Here is a 19,069-nt window from a genome sequence, read left to right as displayed (position 1 = left end):
TTTGTTTGCATTCAATTGTAAGCTCCTTGTGGGCAGCAACTGTCTTTTACCTGCTTTTGTATGCCCATTGCTCAGCCTGGCACAGGGAGGCACTTAAGAAATGTTTTTTGAATTCAGTTGAAATAGTTTGGCAAGTTAAGTGACTTGCTCAGGCTGGATCTGAACTAGCATCTTCATGACCCCAGTCTCAGCACTCCCATCATTCTACCACCTAGATGTCTGAAAAGCTGGATTTTAATCTTTGGTCTTCCCAGAGTGCTCTCTGAGGCTCAAGTGGATCTCTACAAAAATGGAGGTAAAAAGCCACCTGTTTTCTTTAGATATAGGTTACTAAAATGATAATAAAATGCCCTAGACCTGGGCAATAGGCCCATTTCACCAGGACATACACTCAAATACTCTCTCCTCTTTCTCCCCTTCAAGTAGATCCAGAGAAAAATCTATGGGTTTGTTGTTGTTGTTGTTTTTTGATGCTTTTAATTACCCAATATTTTTGGTGCCAGGATTATGAGAAGAGCAAAGTCTTAACAAAATTCTTCTTCATTTCAGCCCTACAACCCCAGCAGCTCTTTTAGCTTGTAGCTAAAAATGGTTCTGGCCATTTCATTAAATAAGGCCACCCCACGATGGTCACCAGTGATGCAACTTCTCCATTTCAAGAGAAGGCCAGAACATCTTTAGCTACCAGGTATTCTTATGACTAGAAAAGGGCCAGGAATAAAGTAGACCTTCCTGGGGAGTCACCCCTGTGAACCTAGGCAGTTAAGTACCAAATGAAGTGATTAAGGTAGAAATAGATCAATCAGAGGATTTTTCACCAACTGAATTATCCGCGGTGGGGAAGGCTATTTGTCAGTGTGAAACCTATTGGCTTACTTTTGAGGTCAGCTTCCCCAAAGTTATCCTTTCAGACTGGGTCCAGACTTCCCCAAAGCCCCACTGCAAATCCTACCAACAATTAGCGGGCCTATTCCAGATGAAATAAATGATTTGAATTTAGCCTGATTATGCAATGTTTTGTGGCCAGATGATTCTCTTTGCACCATTCTCTTTCTTAATGCACCCATTGTAATCTAATGCTTTTTTCTTATAAAAGTCCTCTGAACATACTTAATATTTAACTGTGACACCATAAGATTTTAAAGATGAGAAAATGTATTGGCAGCCTTGCGGACACAATTTAGCTACCTTATTGTTAAAGTGAAGAGCCAATAAAAGAAACCCCAGACACATGTGATGCCCAGTCAGATAAGATAGTATGTAGGTATGCATTTTCTTTTCTCTCAAACCACTAGGCTGTGCTGGAATACTTTATTTGAGTCAAGGAGTAGTATCACATCCCTGATACGTGGCATTTTTTTTTTAACTTCAAAATTATCCTTTACTGATACCACAATCCAGTAATAGTATTTAATTAACTCCTACTATGTGCTAGACATGGTATTAAACACTTTACAATTATTATTTAATTTATTTTTGTATCAACTATGATTATATCATAATCTAGTGTTATAGTAATCATTATAATTAAAACTATATTATTAATGACAACTCAATAATTATTATGTAAATTTATAAATTAATCATTTGATTTGCTTCTCTCGACAACCTTTGGAGGTGGATACTGTTATTACCCCCATTTTATAAATGAGAAAACTGAGGCTAAGAGAGAGCAAGTGACTTGACCAGAGTCACACAGCTCTAATAAGTATCTGAGAGCAGATTTGAAACTGAGACCTTCCTGACTCCAAGTCTAGTGTTTTATCCTCTGAGCCTCATAACTGCTTCTTCCATGGAGTGACATCAAACTCAAATAGAAAGAGGGGCCACTATATGTAAGAATCCTTGTGGGCCGCAGATCTGTTCTATTTTACAATGTAATATTGGTGTTGTTGCTGTTCACCTGTTTCAGTTCTGTCTGGCTCTTTGTGGCTTCATTTGGGATTTTCTTGGCAAAGATACCAGAGTCGTTTCCATTTCCTTCTCCAGCTCATTTTCCAGTTGAGGAAAGTGAGGCAAGCAGGATTAAGTGACTTGCCCAGGGTTCCACAGGGTCTGAGACTGGATTTGAACTCAGGACCTCCCATCTTCAGGCCTGGCTTTCTATCCCCTAAACCACTTAGCTGCCCCAACTGTGATTTTTTTTTAGGAGCCAGACATGATCATCCAGGTTCTCCCGACTTCAAGGCTGCAGTCTGTCCCTGATGCCCTACTGCCTCTCGACATGATGAGGGTGAAATGAAATTGTCATTGTGTCATTTTCTTTCTCCAGGTCAATAAAGTCCTTCGGAATCACAACATCAAGCCTCACTGGATGTTCGCCTTAGACAGCATCATTCGAAAGGCAGTCCAAACAGCCATCACCATTCTGGTTCCAGGTTAGGCACATTTCGTTATTTTGTAATATTCTAAAAATATTTTGTATCCGAGCAGCATCTGTCTCTGTAGATACATTGTTCCTTGTGGTTCATCATTGAAGAACACCATTGACTGCCTTTCAGTTATTATCATCCCTACTAATATTTATTAGGGTTGGAAGATGGAGAAGGAATGGGAATATGTACCAGGCACTCTTCTTTACACATATTATCTCATTCTATCTTCTGCAAGATAGGTGCCATTGTTATTCCCATTTTGCAGTTAAAGAAACTGAGGCAAATGGTTGTTCGTTGATTTGTCCAGAGTCATACAGCTGGTATGTGTCTGAGGAGGGATTTGAACTCAGGTTTTCCTGACTCCAAGCCACATGTTCCATCTACTGTGCCACCTAGCTGCCTCGGTATTTATTAATAACTTATTAGGCATTATGGCTGTTTACAGAATATATGGTCAGATAAGGCATATCAGGGCTGATGAAAATTTGCATGTATCTAAATACACAGATATTTACACAGACAAACAAATGAATACACACATCTATCTATATCATAGAGGCAGAGGAAGGGTTTTGTTAGGAGTACAAAGAAGTTCTAAATCCTTTTCAGTCAAGGAGAAGAAACAAATACATCCATTTTTCCTCTAACCCTAACTCAACTCTAGTTTCCTTCCTAAGCTCTGATCTTAACCACCATTGAATATTTCAAATTGTAGGTGCTATAAGCATCTCTGACTCAATAAAGCATAAACAGAACTCATTATCTTTTCCTCCAAACCCACTCTTCTTCCTAGATTCTCTGTTTGTGCCAAGGATATCATGGTCCTTCTTGGAACCCAGAGTCACCTTAGACTTTTCATCTTCTTCATTTCCTCTCTCCAGTTGTTGACCAAGTCCTGTCATGTCTGTCTCTGTAGCTATTCTTCCATCAGCCCCATTCCCTCATTCACATAACCACCACCCTAATCCAGTATTTTATCCCCTTTTTTCTGGATTATGTTAATGACCTCCCCCTTTTCTGTTCTAGTAACAACTCTAAGACAGAGGAGCAAAGGCTAGGAAAATGGGGCTAAGTAACTAACCTAGAATCACACAGTTAGGAAGTATCCGAGGCTAGATTTGAACCAAGGTTCTTCTGACTCTAGGCCTGGTGCTCTGTCCACTATGCCATCTAGCTACCCCTGTTAATAGCCTCTTAATTGGTTTCCTGCCTCAAATCTCTCCTCTCAAATCTCTCTCAACTTCCATGAACTGCCAAAATGATACTCCTAAAACAGTTCTGAATATATTACTTCCTTGCTCAAAAAGCGCTAGGGGCTTCTTCCCTTCTTTCTAAAAAAGAAAAAATATTATTCATATCTCTTGATTTTATATTACCTTGATTTCTAAATATGTAGCTGTACCCCTCTCCCTGCATACAAGAGCCCACACACATACACTCAGCTATCACCTCTATCAAAGAATGAAAAAGAGGAGGGCAAAGTAATTCAGCCAAAGTCATAAACATATCAAATGAATCTGTCAGAATACACTGTGTTCCCTACTCATAATCTCTCACCAAGAAGGGAGGGAAGTACATTTCTCATCTCTTTTTCAGGGCTAACTGTTATCATTTTATTTAGCAAGTGGCTTCCTGTTACCTCTAAGATAAAATGCCAACTCTTCTGTTTAGTACTGAAAATCCTTCATAATATAACTTTCTAAGCTAGCATACTCTTTGATCTAGCCAAAATATTCTATTTGCCATTCCTCACACACAGCATTGCATCTTCTATCTCTTTTTCTTTATAAAAATGTTCCCCATTTATAATAGATTGTGTGTCTTTTGTCCAAGAATGAGGCAAGCAAAAGCTAAAATTAATCAAATTGATGCCAACAAAGATTGATCTTAAGGGGATGATTCCCTTCAGCCATGGCTTCTCAAAAATACTTTCTAGTATGTATGGTAGGGTTGCCATCTGTATCAATTGAAAAAAACGTCCATACCAATGAAAACACAGATCTTTGATATACTGAAATCCAAGTTTATAATATACTTGGGAACAACTGGACCGTAGCACCAAAAATTGGGTCATTTCAAGCCATACTGTGAGTCAGTATGTGCTTAATATAAATGATGATTGATATTGACAGTCCAAACAACTACAATTGCAAAATAAGTCAAAGGCACCTCTATTTTTTCTCCATGTGGGGTCAAGATAAAGAATTGAAAATGGTCATTTGATAGGGTAAAGGGAGAAGGGAGAGATTGGAGTAAGTTCAACATGTTAGTTTCCTAGAGGTGGTGGTGGTGGCGGCAGCTTGTGGATGGCCACACAGAATCTTATTCTTCCTTTTTATCACACTCCAATCAGGCTTTATATGGGTGGAATTTTTAAATGTTAAGAATGCTTGAATTAGCACTATATCTTTTAAGAGAATCATATTCTCTGATGTTCTAATTAGGTAGCTAATAACAGCTTTGTCCCCACCTTTACTATCTATTCTTTCTAGCATTCTCTTGAACTAAGGAGAGAGAAATTTGCAAGTTAAACTAATACTTTGCATTTTCAAAATATTGCCTTCTTGTCTTCCATGGTTGAGATCAAGAAATGTTTCAAGGCAAAGGCAGAATAACTAATACCTCCAGTCTGTGTTTCAAATTTTCTCATCCATATATCCACTTTTGTAAAAGTAAAAAATTATAGCTGCTTTATGCCTCACACATTTCAAATGCAGAAACTAAGCACAGAAATATATCCCTTCAAATTATTAAAGAATTCAGTCCCACCCATTCATAGCTATCATTCTGAAACCTCTAAAGCTGTTGTGTTCTATACTGCTATAAGGTAGAATTTTTAAAATTGATTTGTTAGATCAAGGCTGCATTTATATAATTCAAAAAACATATTTAGGAGGAGCAGAAAAGATGAACAATATTATGATCATTTTTTTGTGAAGTGGTTTCTTTAAATGTTTTTGTTATACCCAAAAAGTAAATTTGTCAAAAGAAAGGCCATGCTTAATAAAAAAGGAACATTTCATAGCTAATAAAAATGGTATCTAACCTTTATATAGTGCTTCAAGTACACACAATACTTTCCATTTATTTTGTCATTTGATCCTCATACAATCCTGTGAAGGAGGTGTTATTATTATCCCCATTTAGGTATTATTATTATTATTATTATCCCCATTATATTGACAAGGAAATTGAGTGTGAACAGAGGTTAAGTGACTTGCCCCGATCACAAAGCTACTAAATGCTTGAGGCAGCATTTGAACTATCCTTACCTCACTCCAAGCTGCCTCATTTGAATTTAAATAAAAATATTGAAATATATAGGCAGCTGAGTGGCACAATAGAGTGCCAAGACTAGAATCAAGAAGACTCTTCTTCCTGATTTCAGATCCAGCTTCAGACACTTTTACTAGTTGTGGGACCCTGGGCAAGACACTTAACCTCATTTGTCTCAGTTCCTCAACAACAATAAAAATGTGTGTTTGTGCATATACATATATATTTGTGTTGTATGTGTATATGTGGTTATTGTTCAGTCATTTTCAGACATGTCCACTCTTCAAGACCTCATTTGAGGTTTTCCTGTGAAAAGTACTAGAGTCGCTCACTATTTCCTTTCTAGGTCATTTTATAGATGAGGAAATTGAGGCAAACATCATTAAATGACTTGCCCAGGGTCACACAGCTAGTAAGTGTCTGAGGCCAGATATGAACCCAGGAAGACTCATTTTCCTGACTCCAAGCCCAGCACTATCCACTGGGTCACCTAACTGCCCATTAATGCATATGTCTATATATGTGTAAGTGTGTACATATATATATATATATATATATATATATAGAGAGAGAGAGAGAGAGAGAGAGAGAGAGAGATACAGATGTACTCATAAAAATATATATAAATAGATTTATATGAACATATAAATTCTGTCTATATATATGTATATGTCTATATAAATAATGTTTGTGTAAATTTATGTATATATATATATATTTTTTTTAATTCCACATCACTATCACATGCTAATTTATGTCCTTTAGAAAAGACACAGAGCATATTCTAGGCAACAGATTGTGTGTGCTTGCTAAAGACCAGCCTGGCTAAATACTGAGAGGATCATCAGTAGAGTGACTCTGGCTTGTGAATTCTTTGACAAGGCACCCAAGGAAAGAGAAAATGATGGCTTTCAGTCCTGTGCTTTCTCCTGTTCTTCCTGAGTGAAGGAGGGAGTTTAGCAGGAAGAGAGGCAGAGATGCCTGAAGTTCACACAAGATTCAGTTTCAGTGGAAATTCTTGTCTAGTGACCATCCCATGGAGAGACTACAAAATACCCTGAATTGCATTGATCTTGACATTTTCCCTTGAAATGAAATCAGAAGACAAAGGGAGGGTACAGCTAAATGGAACATTGACTCACAGATTCTCCCTGCATAGGTACAAAAGAAAATGTCTGAGTACAGATTAGCTTGCTTCCCAAAGGCAACAAGAAACACCATTTTATTGGACACTTTGTCATCTCATATTGAATCACTCATCCTGCTCTCACACTCAGTGGCCTCATCATCTCCCCTGGGTTTAATTATTATCTCTATAAAGATGACTCCCAAATCTATTTATCTAGTCCTGGTCTCACTCTTGAGTTCCAATCATGCATCTTCAACTGCCTATTGCATATTTCAAACTAATCGCCCCAAGGCACCTCAGACTCAAAACTGAATGCATTATCTTCCCCCCAAATCCACCCATCTTCTGTCAAGGGCACCCCCATCCTTCTAGTAATTTGGTTTTTCAACCTTGACGTTATTCTTGACTCTTCATTCTCTCCCAATCCCACATATCTACACAATTTCTAAATATTTTTCTTTCTATCAATACATCGCTCTCTCTTCCACATAGCCACTATTCTAACTTACTACTTCTAACAAGACTACCCAGAGCATCCAAAGTGATTCTCATTAAATATAGATCTTAGATCTAACCTTATATTCCTTACCCTTACTTAACCCTTTCTTACCCTAACCTTAACTTCCCTACCCAATAAATTCCATTATTTCCCTATTGCCTCTAGGATCTCCCATTTTTACTTTTTTTATTTTTTATCTTATTTGAAATTTTTATTTAATTAATTTAGAATATTTTTCCATGGGTACAAGACTCATCCTTCTTTCCCTGCCCTCCCTAAGCCCCCTCCCGTAGCTGACACACAATTCCTCTGGGTTTTACATGTGTCATTGATCAAGACCATTATATACCATTAATATTTGCACTAGGGTGATCATTCAGAGTCTATATACCCAATCATATCCCCATCGACCCTTGTGATTGAGTGGTTGTTTTTCTACTGTATTTCTATTCCCACAGTTCTTTCTCTGGACATAGAGAGCATTCTTTCTCATAAATCCCCCACCCCCCAATTGTCCTTAATCATTGCATTGCCACTAATGGAGAAGTCCATTACCTTCGATTGTACCACAGTGTATCAGTCTCTGTTTACAATGTTTTCCTGGTTCTGCTCCTTTTGCTCTGTATCACTTCCTGGAGATTGTTCCAGTCCCCATGGAATTCCTTCACTTTATTATTCCTTTGAGCACAATAGTATTCCATCACCAACATATACCACAATTTGTTCAGCCATTCCCCAATCGAAGGGCATCCCCTCATTTTCCAATGTTTTGCCACCACAAAGAGTGCAGCTATGAATATTTTGGTACAAGCCTTTTTCCTTATGATCTCTTTAGGGTACAAACCCAGCATTACTGTGGCTGAATCAAAGGGCAGACAGTCTTTTAGCACCCTTTGGTCATATTTCCAAATTGTCTTCCACAATGACTGGATCAATTCACAACTCCACCAGCCATGTATTAATATCTCAGTTTTGCCACATCACCTCCAACATTTATTACTTTCTTTTACAATCATGTTAGCCAATCTGCTAGGTGTGAAGTGATACCTGAGTTTTTTTTTTTATTTACATCTCTCTGATTATAAGAGATTTAGAATACTTTTTCATATGTTTATTTTTTTTTGTACCCTTACCTTCCATCTTGGAGTTAATACTGTGTATTGGTTCCAAGGAAGAAGAGTGGTAAGGGCTAGACAACAGGGGTCAAGTGACTTGCCCAGGGTCACATGGCTAGGAAGTGTCTGAGGCCAGATTTGAACCTAGGACCTCCTGTCTCTAGGCATGGCTCTTAATCCATTGAGCTACATGTGTTTATTGATAGTTTTTATTTCTTTATCTAAAAATTGCCTATTCATATCCCTTGCCCATTTATCAGTTGAGGAATGGCTTGATTTTTTGTACAATTGATTTAGCTCTTTATAAATTTGAATAATTAGACCTCTGTCAGAGTTTTTTGTTATGAAGATTTTTTTCCCAATTTGTTGCTTCCCTTCTAATTTTGGTTGCATTGGTTTTGTTTGTACAAAAACTTTTTAATTTAATGTAATCAAATTTATTTATTTTACATTTTGTAATTTTTTTCTAACTCTTGCTTGGTCTTAAAATCTTTCCTTTCCCAAAGATCTGACAAGTATACTATTCTGTGTTCAACTAATTTACTTATAGTTTCCTTCTTTATATTTGTCATTCACCCATTCTGAGTTTATCTTGGTGTAGGGTGTGAGATGTTGATTTAAACCTAATCTCTCCCATACCGTTTTCCAATTTTCCCAGTGGTTTTTGTCAAATAGTGGATTTTTGTCCCCAAAGCTGGGATCTTTGAGTTTATCATAGACTGTCTTGCTGAGGTCACTTACCCCAAGTCTATTCCACTGATCCTCCAATTTTACTTTTTAAAATCTCCCAGTTTCCCTTCATGCTTTCATAGTACCAGATTCAAATAAAAGGATTAGTAGGTGTTATTGTCAGTGGTTTTTTGACTGGAAAATAAGAAAAGTGCCATAGGATAGAAAAGGAGCAAATGCCCCAGTTTCCCAGTAAGGGAAAACCAAATGATGTCTGAAAACTAGCTGACAGTAAACTTGTCTGACTTCTGGAAAAAATCTAGGCTGTATTGTTAAAAGGATGTTTAGTGGACATCATCAAAAGGAAGCAGTGACAGAGAAACCAGCATCACTTACATTATCTGCCATATCCCACTTCCCCCAAGGATTTGCAGAGGGACATCACCAAGAGTCCGCAGAAGGAGTTGCACTTTGTACCCTTTGACTAAGTAGTTACTTGAATGAGATCACTGGTCCCTCAAAATACTAAAGCTTGAAAGGGGGTTGGGATGAGGGGGAGGAGGAACTTTTCCTTCTACTTTGCTAAAGATGAGTATTTTTTATTTTTTTCCATCTGAAAGATGTTTCAGTTTAGCTCATCATTTTTATTGCATTTAATATCTATGTAGTTTTGTGGATTGATGAATATTGATTTAGAGAGGATAATAGTACAAAAGATTTTCTAGAGCAAAACCTAATTAAAGAGAAATAGGTTGATACAGTGTTATTTTTTTAGTCCTTTTTGTGCCTGACTCTTTGAGACCCCTTTAGGGATTTTCTTAGCAATATACTGGAGTGGTTTGCCATTTTCTTTCCTAGCTCATTTTACAGATCAGTAAACTGAGCCAAAAAGAGTTAAGTGACTTGCCCAGGGTCACACTGCTAGGAAGTGTTTGAGGCCAGATATAAAGACTCATATATGAGGTCAACATTAAGTGACCCAAGACAGAAAAAAAAGCAATATAGCATGATGTTTGTAAAGACAGCAAGTAAAAAGAAAAATAATGGGATTTTTAAAATTATAAATATTAAAAGCCTAATTTAAACTAAGACTGGAGTATAATAATATCTCAAAGCATGAAGCTGTATGAATTGACAAATGCATTTTTAAAAAATCCATAAAACAAAGAAAATAGAGGATGAAAATATTAGTTTCAAAGAAAATCATAATACAAAATTTTGCATCCGTTTTACTCCTGGTCCTTGGCGCCAAACCACAACAGTGATTATCATTGAAATCAAATTATGTACTGTCCTACTAAGCATAGTACAACATGAAAAGTAACTGTCTCTTTTACTGAAATGCTAAAATTCACATTAACTTCTACCCCAAAGCAATATTATCAGTAAATAATTTTTTTTACTATAACTTTACATCAGGAATATAACATACACCGGGATAGTTAGCTTGATTCTGTTTATCTGAGGAGAGAAGCTACTTCTGGGGAAATCATGTCATTTTGAATATGCCATTTTCCTGACCCCAGACCTACCCTTGACTTTTCCATATAAATTTCAAAGAAACATTAGTTTCCTAGCTCTAGTACACAACTCTGAATTTTCGGTTGTTTTCTATGAAAATACTTTTTTGCTTTTCTTCATCAAGCTAAAGCTTTCTCTTTTTTTAAAAATCCTATTCAAGATCACCTCCTCTAAGAATTTATCACATTAACTCTTAACTAACTTCAGTCATTACAAATTCACTCTATTTAACCCTTAGCACACTACCTTTATGAATATAATTCTATAGTCATTTTATCTATATTATTCCACACAAGTACTTAACAGTACTGATTTTCACTTGTTTATATGATTCTGCTTGAATGTCTATCCCTTTATGGTCTTTCTGTTTTTTCTTATTTCTTTAAAATGCAATTGTCCAGGTGCCTTTGGTGGCAAGGGCCATGTTTCTTATTTTGTTGATATATTCACTTGATGTCTACTATAATATTAAATATCCAGTAAATTAGATGACTAAGCAATAAATAGCACTCCCCCTACAGAAACAGCATACTGTTTACTGCATCAGTTTATAGAAGCTTTCCCATTTTCCTCTGAAACTGTCCATTTTGGCATTTATTATAGAGCAAAAATATTCAACTACATTTGTTAATGTTAGGCAGTTAGGTGGTGCAGTGGATAAAGTGCCAGGCCTAAAGTCAGGAAAATTTACCTTCCTGAGTTGACATCTGGCCTCAGATACTTGCTAAATGGGCAACCCTAGGTAAATCACTTAATATTGTTTGCTTCAGTTCCCTTACTCTAATATGAACCGGAAAAGGAAAGGGCAAAGCACTCCAATATCTTTGCCAAGAAAATCTCAAAAGGGATCACAAAGAGTTGGTTAAGACTAAATTCCTGAACAACAACAAAGAAAAAATGGAGTAAAAATATTCCATCATTTGTTTCACTGTTCCCCTCTACTCCCTTAGTTTATAGGTAGGGTATACTTTGAAAAGAACTAGTATAAATACTTTTAAACATATGGGTCCCTTCTTTCTTCCTTTGATTTCTTTGGACCTAAACCTAGTATTGTTATAGCTGAGTCAAAGGTTTTGTACAACTTAGTAAATTTTAAGACATAATTCCAAATTACTTTCCAAAATGCTTGGACCAGTTCAGAGCTCTACTAGCTGTGAATTAATGTGCCTCTCTAGGAAATAGCCCCCAACATTTGTAATTTTCCTTTTTTTTTTTTAATTATCATCTTCTGATAAGTATAAGGTAGGACTTCAGGGTTATTTTGGTTCATATTCTCTGTTAATTAGTGTTTTAGATCATTTTTATATGACATTGAAAGCCCAGACTTCTTCCTTTAAAAACTGCCTATTCTCACCCTTTGGTCATGTTCATGATCTTGTGAGAAATGGCTCTTTATTTTGTAAATTATGATCATTTTCTTATGTATTTTGGAAGTAGAACTTTTATTAGATAAACTTAGTGCAAAATTGAACGTTTTATATTCTATGATCCTTTCTGTAGCATGAACTCTCCTCCTATTCATAGCTCTGAAAGGTAATTTCTATCTTGCTTCTTTAACTTGCTTAGGATATTACATTCTATGACTAGATCATATATTTGCAGTTTATTGTGTCATATGATGTGAGATACTGCTCTATACTGATTTCTGCCAAACTTTTTTCCAACAGTCAAGTAATGAATCCTTACTTCAGAAATTGGAGTCTTAGGGTTTATTGAACACTACACTACTGTCTTTATATATGTTGTATATCTAATCTCTTTTTCAACTAGTACCACATTATTTTAATAATTGCTACTTTGAGATCTGGCACTGATAAGTTCTCTACCTTTGCACTTTTTTTTATTATCCTTGAGATCCATGTTCTTTACTTTTCCCAGATGAATTCCATTATTAATTTGTCTGACTATAAAATAATGCTATGGTAATTTGATTATATTACACTGACTAAGTAAATTAATTTAGGCACTATTGTCAATTTTATTTTATTGGCTTGACCTATCAATGAGTAATGAATATTTTTCCAACTATTTTTGTGTTTCTGCAAAGAGTCCTTTATAATTAGATACTAATAGAGCCTAAATGTGCCTTGTTAAATAGGCTCTGAAATATTTTATATCTCTCTATCTATTTGGAATGTAATTTATTTTTTCCTACTCTTTCTGCCAAATTTTGTTGTGGATTTATTTTATATCCTGCAGCTTTGCTGAATTTATTAATTGTTTAATTTTGACTCTTAAAGGTTTACTAAATGAAACATCATATAATTTTCAAAGGTAATCACTTTGTTGTGCTCATGCCCTCAATTTCTTTTTTTATTTTATTGCTATAGCTAACATTTCTAGGATTATGTTAAATTGTAGTAATGATGATGGGCATCCTTGCATCACCCCTTATCTTTTTGGAAAGGCCTCTAACTTTATTACATTTAATATAGTATTTATTCTTTAGTTTAGATAGATAGTATCTACTGTCTTTTTCAAAGGTTAATTTATTCTCAAACTTTCTAGTGGTTTCACCAGAAATTCGTATTGGATTTTGCCAAAAACCTGTTTGGCATCAATTTGCATGATCATGTACTTTTAAAATTTTTTATATCATAAACATAATTCATGATATTTATAGTCTTCCTTATGTTGAACCAATCATGCCTTTGGGGATAAATCCAACTTGTTCATAATGTATATTTTTAATATGTCCCTGTAGCCTATTTTTTCAAATTTTCATTTAAATTTTTTGAAGTCACATTCATTAGGGATAATAGTCTAAGTTTTTTCTTCTGCTTTGTCTCTCTCTGATTTAGGTGTCAAGAACATATGTGTGCAATAAAATAATATTGAAAAGTTTTTCTCCTATTACAGCATACATTGAATGTCATGTTAGATTTTCTTTGAATGTTTGATAAAATTCACTGATAAATCTATTTGACTAGTTCTGAAGGTTTTGGGGGGAGGATGAGGATTCATTTAAGTCTTGTTCAGTTTTTTTTTTTAAATATTGGATTAATCAGTGTATGATTTTTTTATTGGAGTATATCATATTTTTCCACAGCAAATTCTTAAAATAGGCAATTTTTCTCTCCCCTTCCAACAGTGTGCCAACTTCTGAACTGCTTCCTTCCTCTGTAAAAGTAGCTTAAGAACAAAAAATCCTAGGCTTTGTTCAAGACCAATGAATTAATATTTATAGCTTCCAGCTTTCTACCATTTCTTCCCTCTCGATCTTATGAGCTTTTTACTCCCACCCAAATAGAGTTTCTTGACCCCTCCATATTCATATGGTTCATCAACCCTTTTCTGGCTTCTGGCTTCACCCATTTTCCTACTCAGCCCAGACCCCATAGTAAACCATTCTGAGGAGTTTCTGTGGCTTCCCATGATCCTACATCTCCCTTAACATTAAACTATACTTTTCTGAACTACATTTTGGTAATGCTCACTTTATTTGATGTTTATTAAGTTCAGAATAATTTTTAAAATTTGAAACGACTTTACCCTATGAACTCAGGCTTCTTTTCACCCCTCCCATTTTAAAACCGTTTCCCCCCTTATTAAAAAAATTTTTTTGATGCACTTTATTTCCTATCATTGATAATTCCTAAGGAGTGCATCTTCCCCTCTCCACCTTTAGAACTCTCTCATAACAAATAACAGCCAAGCAAAACAAAACAACACACTGACTGTATCTGAAAATGTAAGTATCAATTCCACACCTTTCATATAATATATATAAAAAAATGGGAATTTTAAAAATGTGATATAATGATTAAGTATATTAAATTTTTTATTTATTTACTAGCAGTACTGAAAACATTTTTTGCTTTTACAAAAGTGAGAGAAATGTGATTGAGCATGCATCTTTTTAAAAAATCTTGGCTTAACATTGTTTGATATAGAGGTTTTAAGAACTGGTTCTAAGCTCAGTTTATTTCAGTGCCTAGTTTCAATAGCTGATAATAGATGAAAAAGAAAAGTCACCAAGTAAGGCAGATGAAATGAATGAAGCATATCAAGGACAGCACTTGCTCAGCCTTGGTACTCATCTTCAAACCCAACCATCCTACCTATAAAGGGTTTTATTGAAATTCAACTAGTAAATTTTCATCTCATATGTGTCAATCATTTGTTTTGAAAACTAACAAAAAAATGTTGCATATTTATGTTGTTAATAAATTTGATTCAAAATCTATGGATACTCTGGAAGAATTTTTGACAGATTAGAAAAAAATTTTAAACTTAAAATCATACTTAAAAATGTGTAGATAATTTGGGGAGGTGTCGCATTTTCACCACTTTTGGCAACAAAATCACATAACAGTGTGTGTGTCTGGGTCTGTGTGTCTGGGTCTGTGTGTCTGGGTCTGGGTCTATGTGAAATTATACCTTCTCTAATACAGGGTAAAGGGGAAAAAACACATCACAATGGAAACATTTCCAAATCTCCCTGTCCAAGATGTTCTGTCCACAGTATGAGTAGTTCCTTTTAAAAAGCACTTTTCCACTAATTGTTAAAAAGTTACCCTTTATCTTGAAGGGATAAACAATGTTTATTTTTTTTAAATAAATATCTTCTAGATAAGATACTACTGACAGCATTTTTTTTACCACAACAGAAGTGAAAAGACTTGGAAAACATCTTTTTTTTTTCCCAAAGAAAAATAAATGTATAACTCATCTTTAAGCTCACTAGTTCTTTTCAACCCTGGCACAAGATTACCATGGAACCTCTGTGTAGTACAATAGACTTTCATGATCAATACCCATTTGATTTCCTGACAGATCTGATTAGATCATAAATGTTTCTATTTTATCATGTGGCTTATGAAGAGCTGGTTGCAGAGACAGAAAAAAGGCCAACTTTGCCTTTTCCCCTGTGTTTGCTTTATTAATATTATATTTAACCTGTCTTTTTTTTTTATAAAAATCTTTTGAAAACACTTGCCCATTCTATGAGAGTTCACTTAGTTACAACTGGATAATTTCCAAGAATCTGTTTAATTGGACACTGGAGTATTGCATTGTGCTCAAAGCAAATGAGTAAGAATGCCATTGTCAAACCCTCCAAATTAGAACTCTCACTTCAGGATACTCCATGTGTTACAGATTACATAGGGGTGTCAGAGTCTATCTATTTAGTAAGTATTAGTAAATCAAAATCCCTTTCTGGTTTTAGATAAAAAGTAAGAGACAGCATGACACAGTAGATATGAAAATGGCTTTGGATTCAGGAAGACCTGGCTTCATATCCTTCCTCAGACACTTACTAATTCAGGGACCTTGAACCAATCATTTCAGTTATCTTTATCTCAGTTTCTTCACTACAAAATAAAAGGTTAAACTCAGTGGCTTCTGAGGCACCTTCTAGCTCTAAATCTGAGATTCTGTATTCCTGATATTTTCTTCCTGTACTTAAAGTACCATCTTGCATACCCCACTTTGGAAATCACTAGCCTATACTATTCTTAAACTCCTAATTGGTCCTTCCACTCATCAGTTCTTTTGCATTTTATTCTATACATCACAGCATTACCAGATAATTCTTCCTAAAGCCTGAACCCTCTTGGGACATCCCCCAGTTCTAAAATCTTTATTGATTCACACTGTTTCTAGGATAAAGTAGGTTAGCAAGGTGGTACAGAGGTTAGAGCACTGGACCTGGAGTCAAGAAAACTTGTCTTCCAATCTCAGACACTTACCAGCTGTGTGACTCTGGGCAAGTCACCTAAACCCTATTTGCCTCAGTTACCTTATCTGTAAAATGAGCTGAAAAAGGAAGTGGCAAACCATTCCATTATCTTTGCCAAGAAAACCATAAATGTGGTTACAAAGAATTAAACATAACTGAACGACAACTTTGGACAAAGTACAAACTCCTTAACAAGGCATCTAAATCTTTAACAGGTGAACCCCAAACTATTCTTAAAATCTTGCCAATCTTGCCTCCCACTGCTGCCTTCTACCAATTACTTTACTCCAATCTCATTGGACTCATCACCATTTCTTTTGCACACATCATCTATTCCCTCTTTTGAAATACCCTCCCTTGAGATCCCTGTCATCACCTCTCAGAATCCTATCCATCCTTGAAGGAAGTCCCCCCTCAGACATTCCCTTTTCTACAAAACCTTTCCTTCTCCCAAAGCTATAACTCCCCCTCTCTATGTCCTGGCTACTTCCACAACATTTTCTCTGATCTCTTTATTCACTGAAGCCTCTATATAAGTTGGATTGTGGTTATATGTGACTTGTGTCTTATCTGTGCTGCTGGACTTACAGGTTCCTGAAGGGCAGAGACCATATCTTCTTCATCTTCGTGCTTCTTGGTAGTGTCTAAATGTATTGCTTTGCAGATAGAGGGGGTTCAGATTTTTACTGAATATAAGATTCTCCACAAAAATGACATTGATAAGCCACATTTACCCAGGTGCATTTTTAGGGATTAGTTTCATTACTAATGAGACTAAGTTTAGTTACAACCAGATATTTTCCATGAATCTATTTAACTAGGCATGGATAAGCTGCAACACATGGGAACTTTACCTCCAAATTCAAGGAGACAGAACCCAACTTGGAGATATCACTTACAAATGGACACTGTGGTTCTGCTTCCTTCCTTTTCTTACCTCCCCTTACTCCTATCTTCTAGTAGCATGAGAATCCCCTCCTTTATCCCTCCCTCCATTGCATCCTCCCCACTCTCCAACAAACTACAATATCCAATACTGCTACATTCTGTGTCCTTTTGCTACAACTTCTGCTTGGTGTTTCCATCCCACATCCCACATCCCATAGTGTCTAGAACTTTAAGTCTTCTCTCCTGTTTTGGGAGATCAGAGGGTAGAAAGAGGAGAAGGAGGAGTAAGCTGTGGAAGAGATAGAAGATGTTATATTTGCACTGATACAGAAGGAGAAGAGATGTCTTCCTGGTCTCCCTAGCTAGAATTTAGATTGTACTTTCACAAAGAGAATTATTATAAATAATTATACTTTCTAGTACTGTTATTATTCATGATATTAATCTTGTTTCCAGTATTCCCACACTAATCCATTTTCCACACAACTACCAAATTAATATTTTGGAAAGTCAGATCTGACCCTCTCTCTTCACTACTTGAAAATCTTCAATAGCCTTCTATTGCCTTATGTATAAAACACAAATATCTAAACTTGGCATTTAGAGTCTTCATTAATTGGGCTCTCCTCTTAGCTTTCCAAACTTATTTCCTATTTCTCTTCTTCATGCATTTAACATGGCAGCAAACAAACTGACTAGCTGTTCCCTAGAATTCACGCCAAGAATTCACTTCTCTCCTTAATTCCACCTCTAAGAAGCCTTCATTTCCTTCAGTGGACAGCATATGTTTCACTTCCTATATCATGCCTTTCCCAGTTCTTCCAGTTATTATTCTTTCTCTCATCAAATTGCCTCATATTTATACTTCTGTGGGGCAAGTAGGTGGTGTAGTGGATAGAGTGCCAGGACTGAGAGTCAAAAGACATGAATTCAGATGTGACCTCAGACACTTACTAGCTAAGTGACCCTGGGCAAGTCATGTCAACCTGTTTGCCTCAGTTTCCTCATCTGTAAAATGAGCCAGAGAGGGGCATGGTGTAAAGGATAATTTTAGTGTTTTGACATAAAAATCTAAATAAGTGGTCACCAAGTATGAAAAATACCCAAGTCAGCTGGGGATTTATAGAGATTTTAATTAATATAAATGAAGGAATTAAGGGAAGGAGAGAGAGATAGAAAGAGAGAGAGAGAGAGAGAGAGAGAGAGAGAGAGAGAGAGAGAGAGAGAGAGAGAGAGAGAGAGAGAGAATTAATCTAAATTGCTCTGGCCCAGGCTGAGCCAAGCAGTAGTTAAAGCCTAGGCCAAAGTGGCCTTCCTGAGTCTAAAGGAAAAGGAGTCAGTCTTATCACTTACCACAAGACTGACTCCAAGCAAGCTCCAGGCCTCCACTGAATCTCCTGAACTCAGCTCAGAATCTAACTCAATTCCAAACCCAATTCTGAAAACTGACTTTTTACCCCTTCCTTTTAAAGAAATTTTCTCTTATGTCACCTCCCCTAAATTTTCACATCTACCAATCACAGTAGACGCTTTTTTCCAGGACTGCCTATTCTTAGTTCTCATCTTCTTTGGTTCTCACCTTCTCTGGTTAGATTATATCTTCTGAGTACTTCACACCTCTTTGTTAAGCTTGCCTTTTGTAAGTTACTTGACTTTTTAGGTACTAATTTAACCTTTACAGATATTTAACACCTTTTTGTATTAGATCTAAAAATAGACCTAGCTTAAGGTTCTAGCTTTACTATAAGGTATGAAGTCCCTTCATTGTTCAATCAGGAGTTAACAACTTTATCTTCTCCTAAAGTATTTCTAATTAGGGTGGAGTAATTTTTAAAGTTCCCAATACATTCCTGAATCTTGTTAGACCAAATATCTCCATTGTTACAATAAGGGAATAGCTAAACCAAATCTTCT

General features: G+C 35.9%; 1 protein-coding gene across 4 annotated transcripts in view; it reads left to right on the top strand.

The window, feature by feature from the left end:
- Positions 1-19,069, top strand: part of MAP3K5 (mitogen-activated protein kinase kinase kinase 5) — a 314,935-nt gene that overhangs the window by 283,575 nt on the left and 12,291 nt on the right. For all 4 annotated transcript variants that reach the window (XM_007484616.3, XM_001380729.5, XM_056818868.1 and 1 more), the window contains one exon: positions 2,273-2,378. In XM_007484616.3, coding sequence (XP_007484678.2) covers positions 2,273-2,378 — 106 coding nt within the window. The remainder of the gene's footprint in view (positions 1-2,272; positions 2,379-19,069) is intronic.

The sequence above is a fragment of the Monodelphis domestica genome, chromosome 2 (genome assembly GCF_027887165.1).
Source record: "Monodelphis domestica isolate mMonDom1 chromosome 2, mMonDom1.pri, whole genome shotgun sequence".
Lineage (NCBI taxonomy): Eukaryota > Metazoa > Chordata > Mammalia > Didelphimorphia > Didelphidae > Monodelphis > Monodelphis domestica.
Note: the sequence above shows the minus strand (reverse complement) of the source record. Positions and strands in the feature narration are given on the sequence as shown.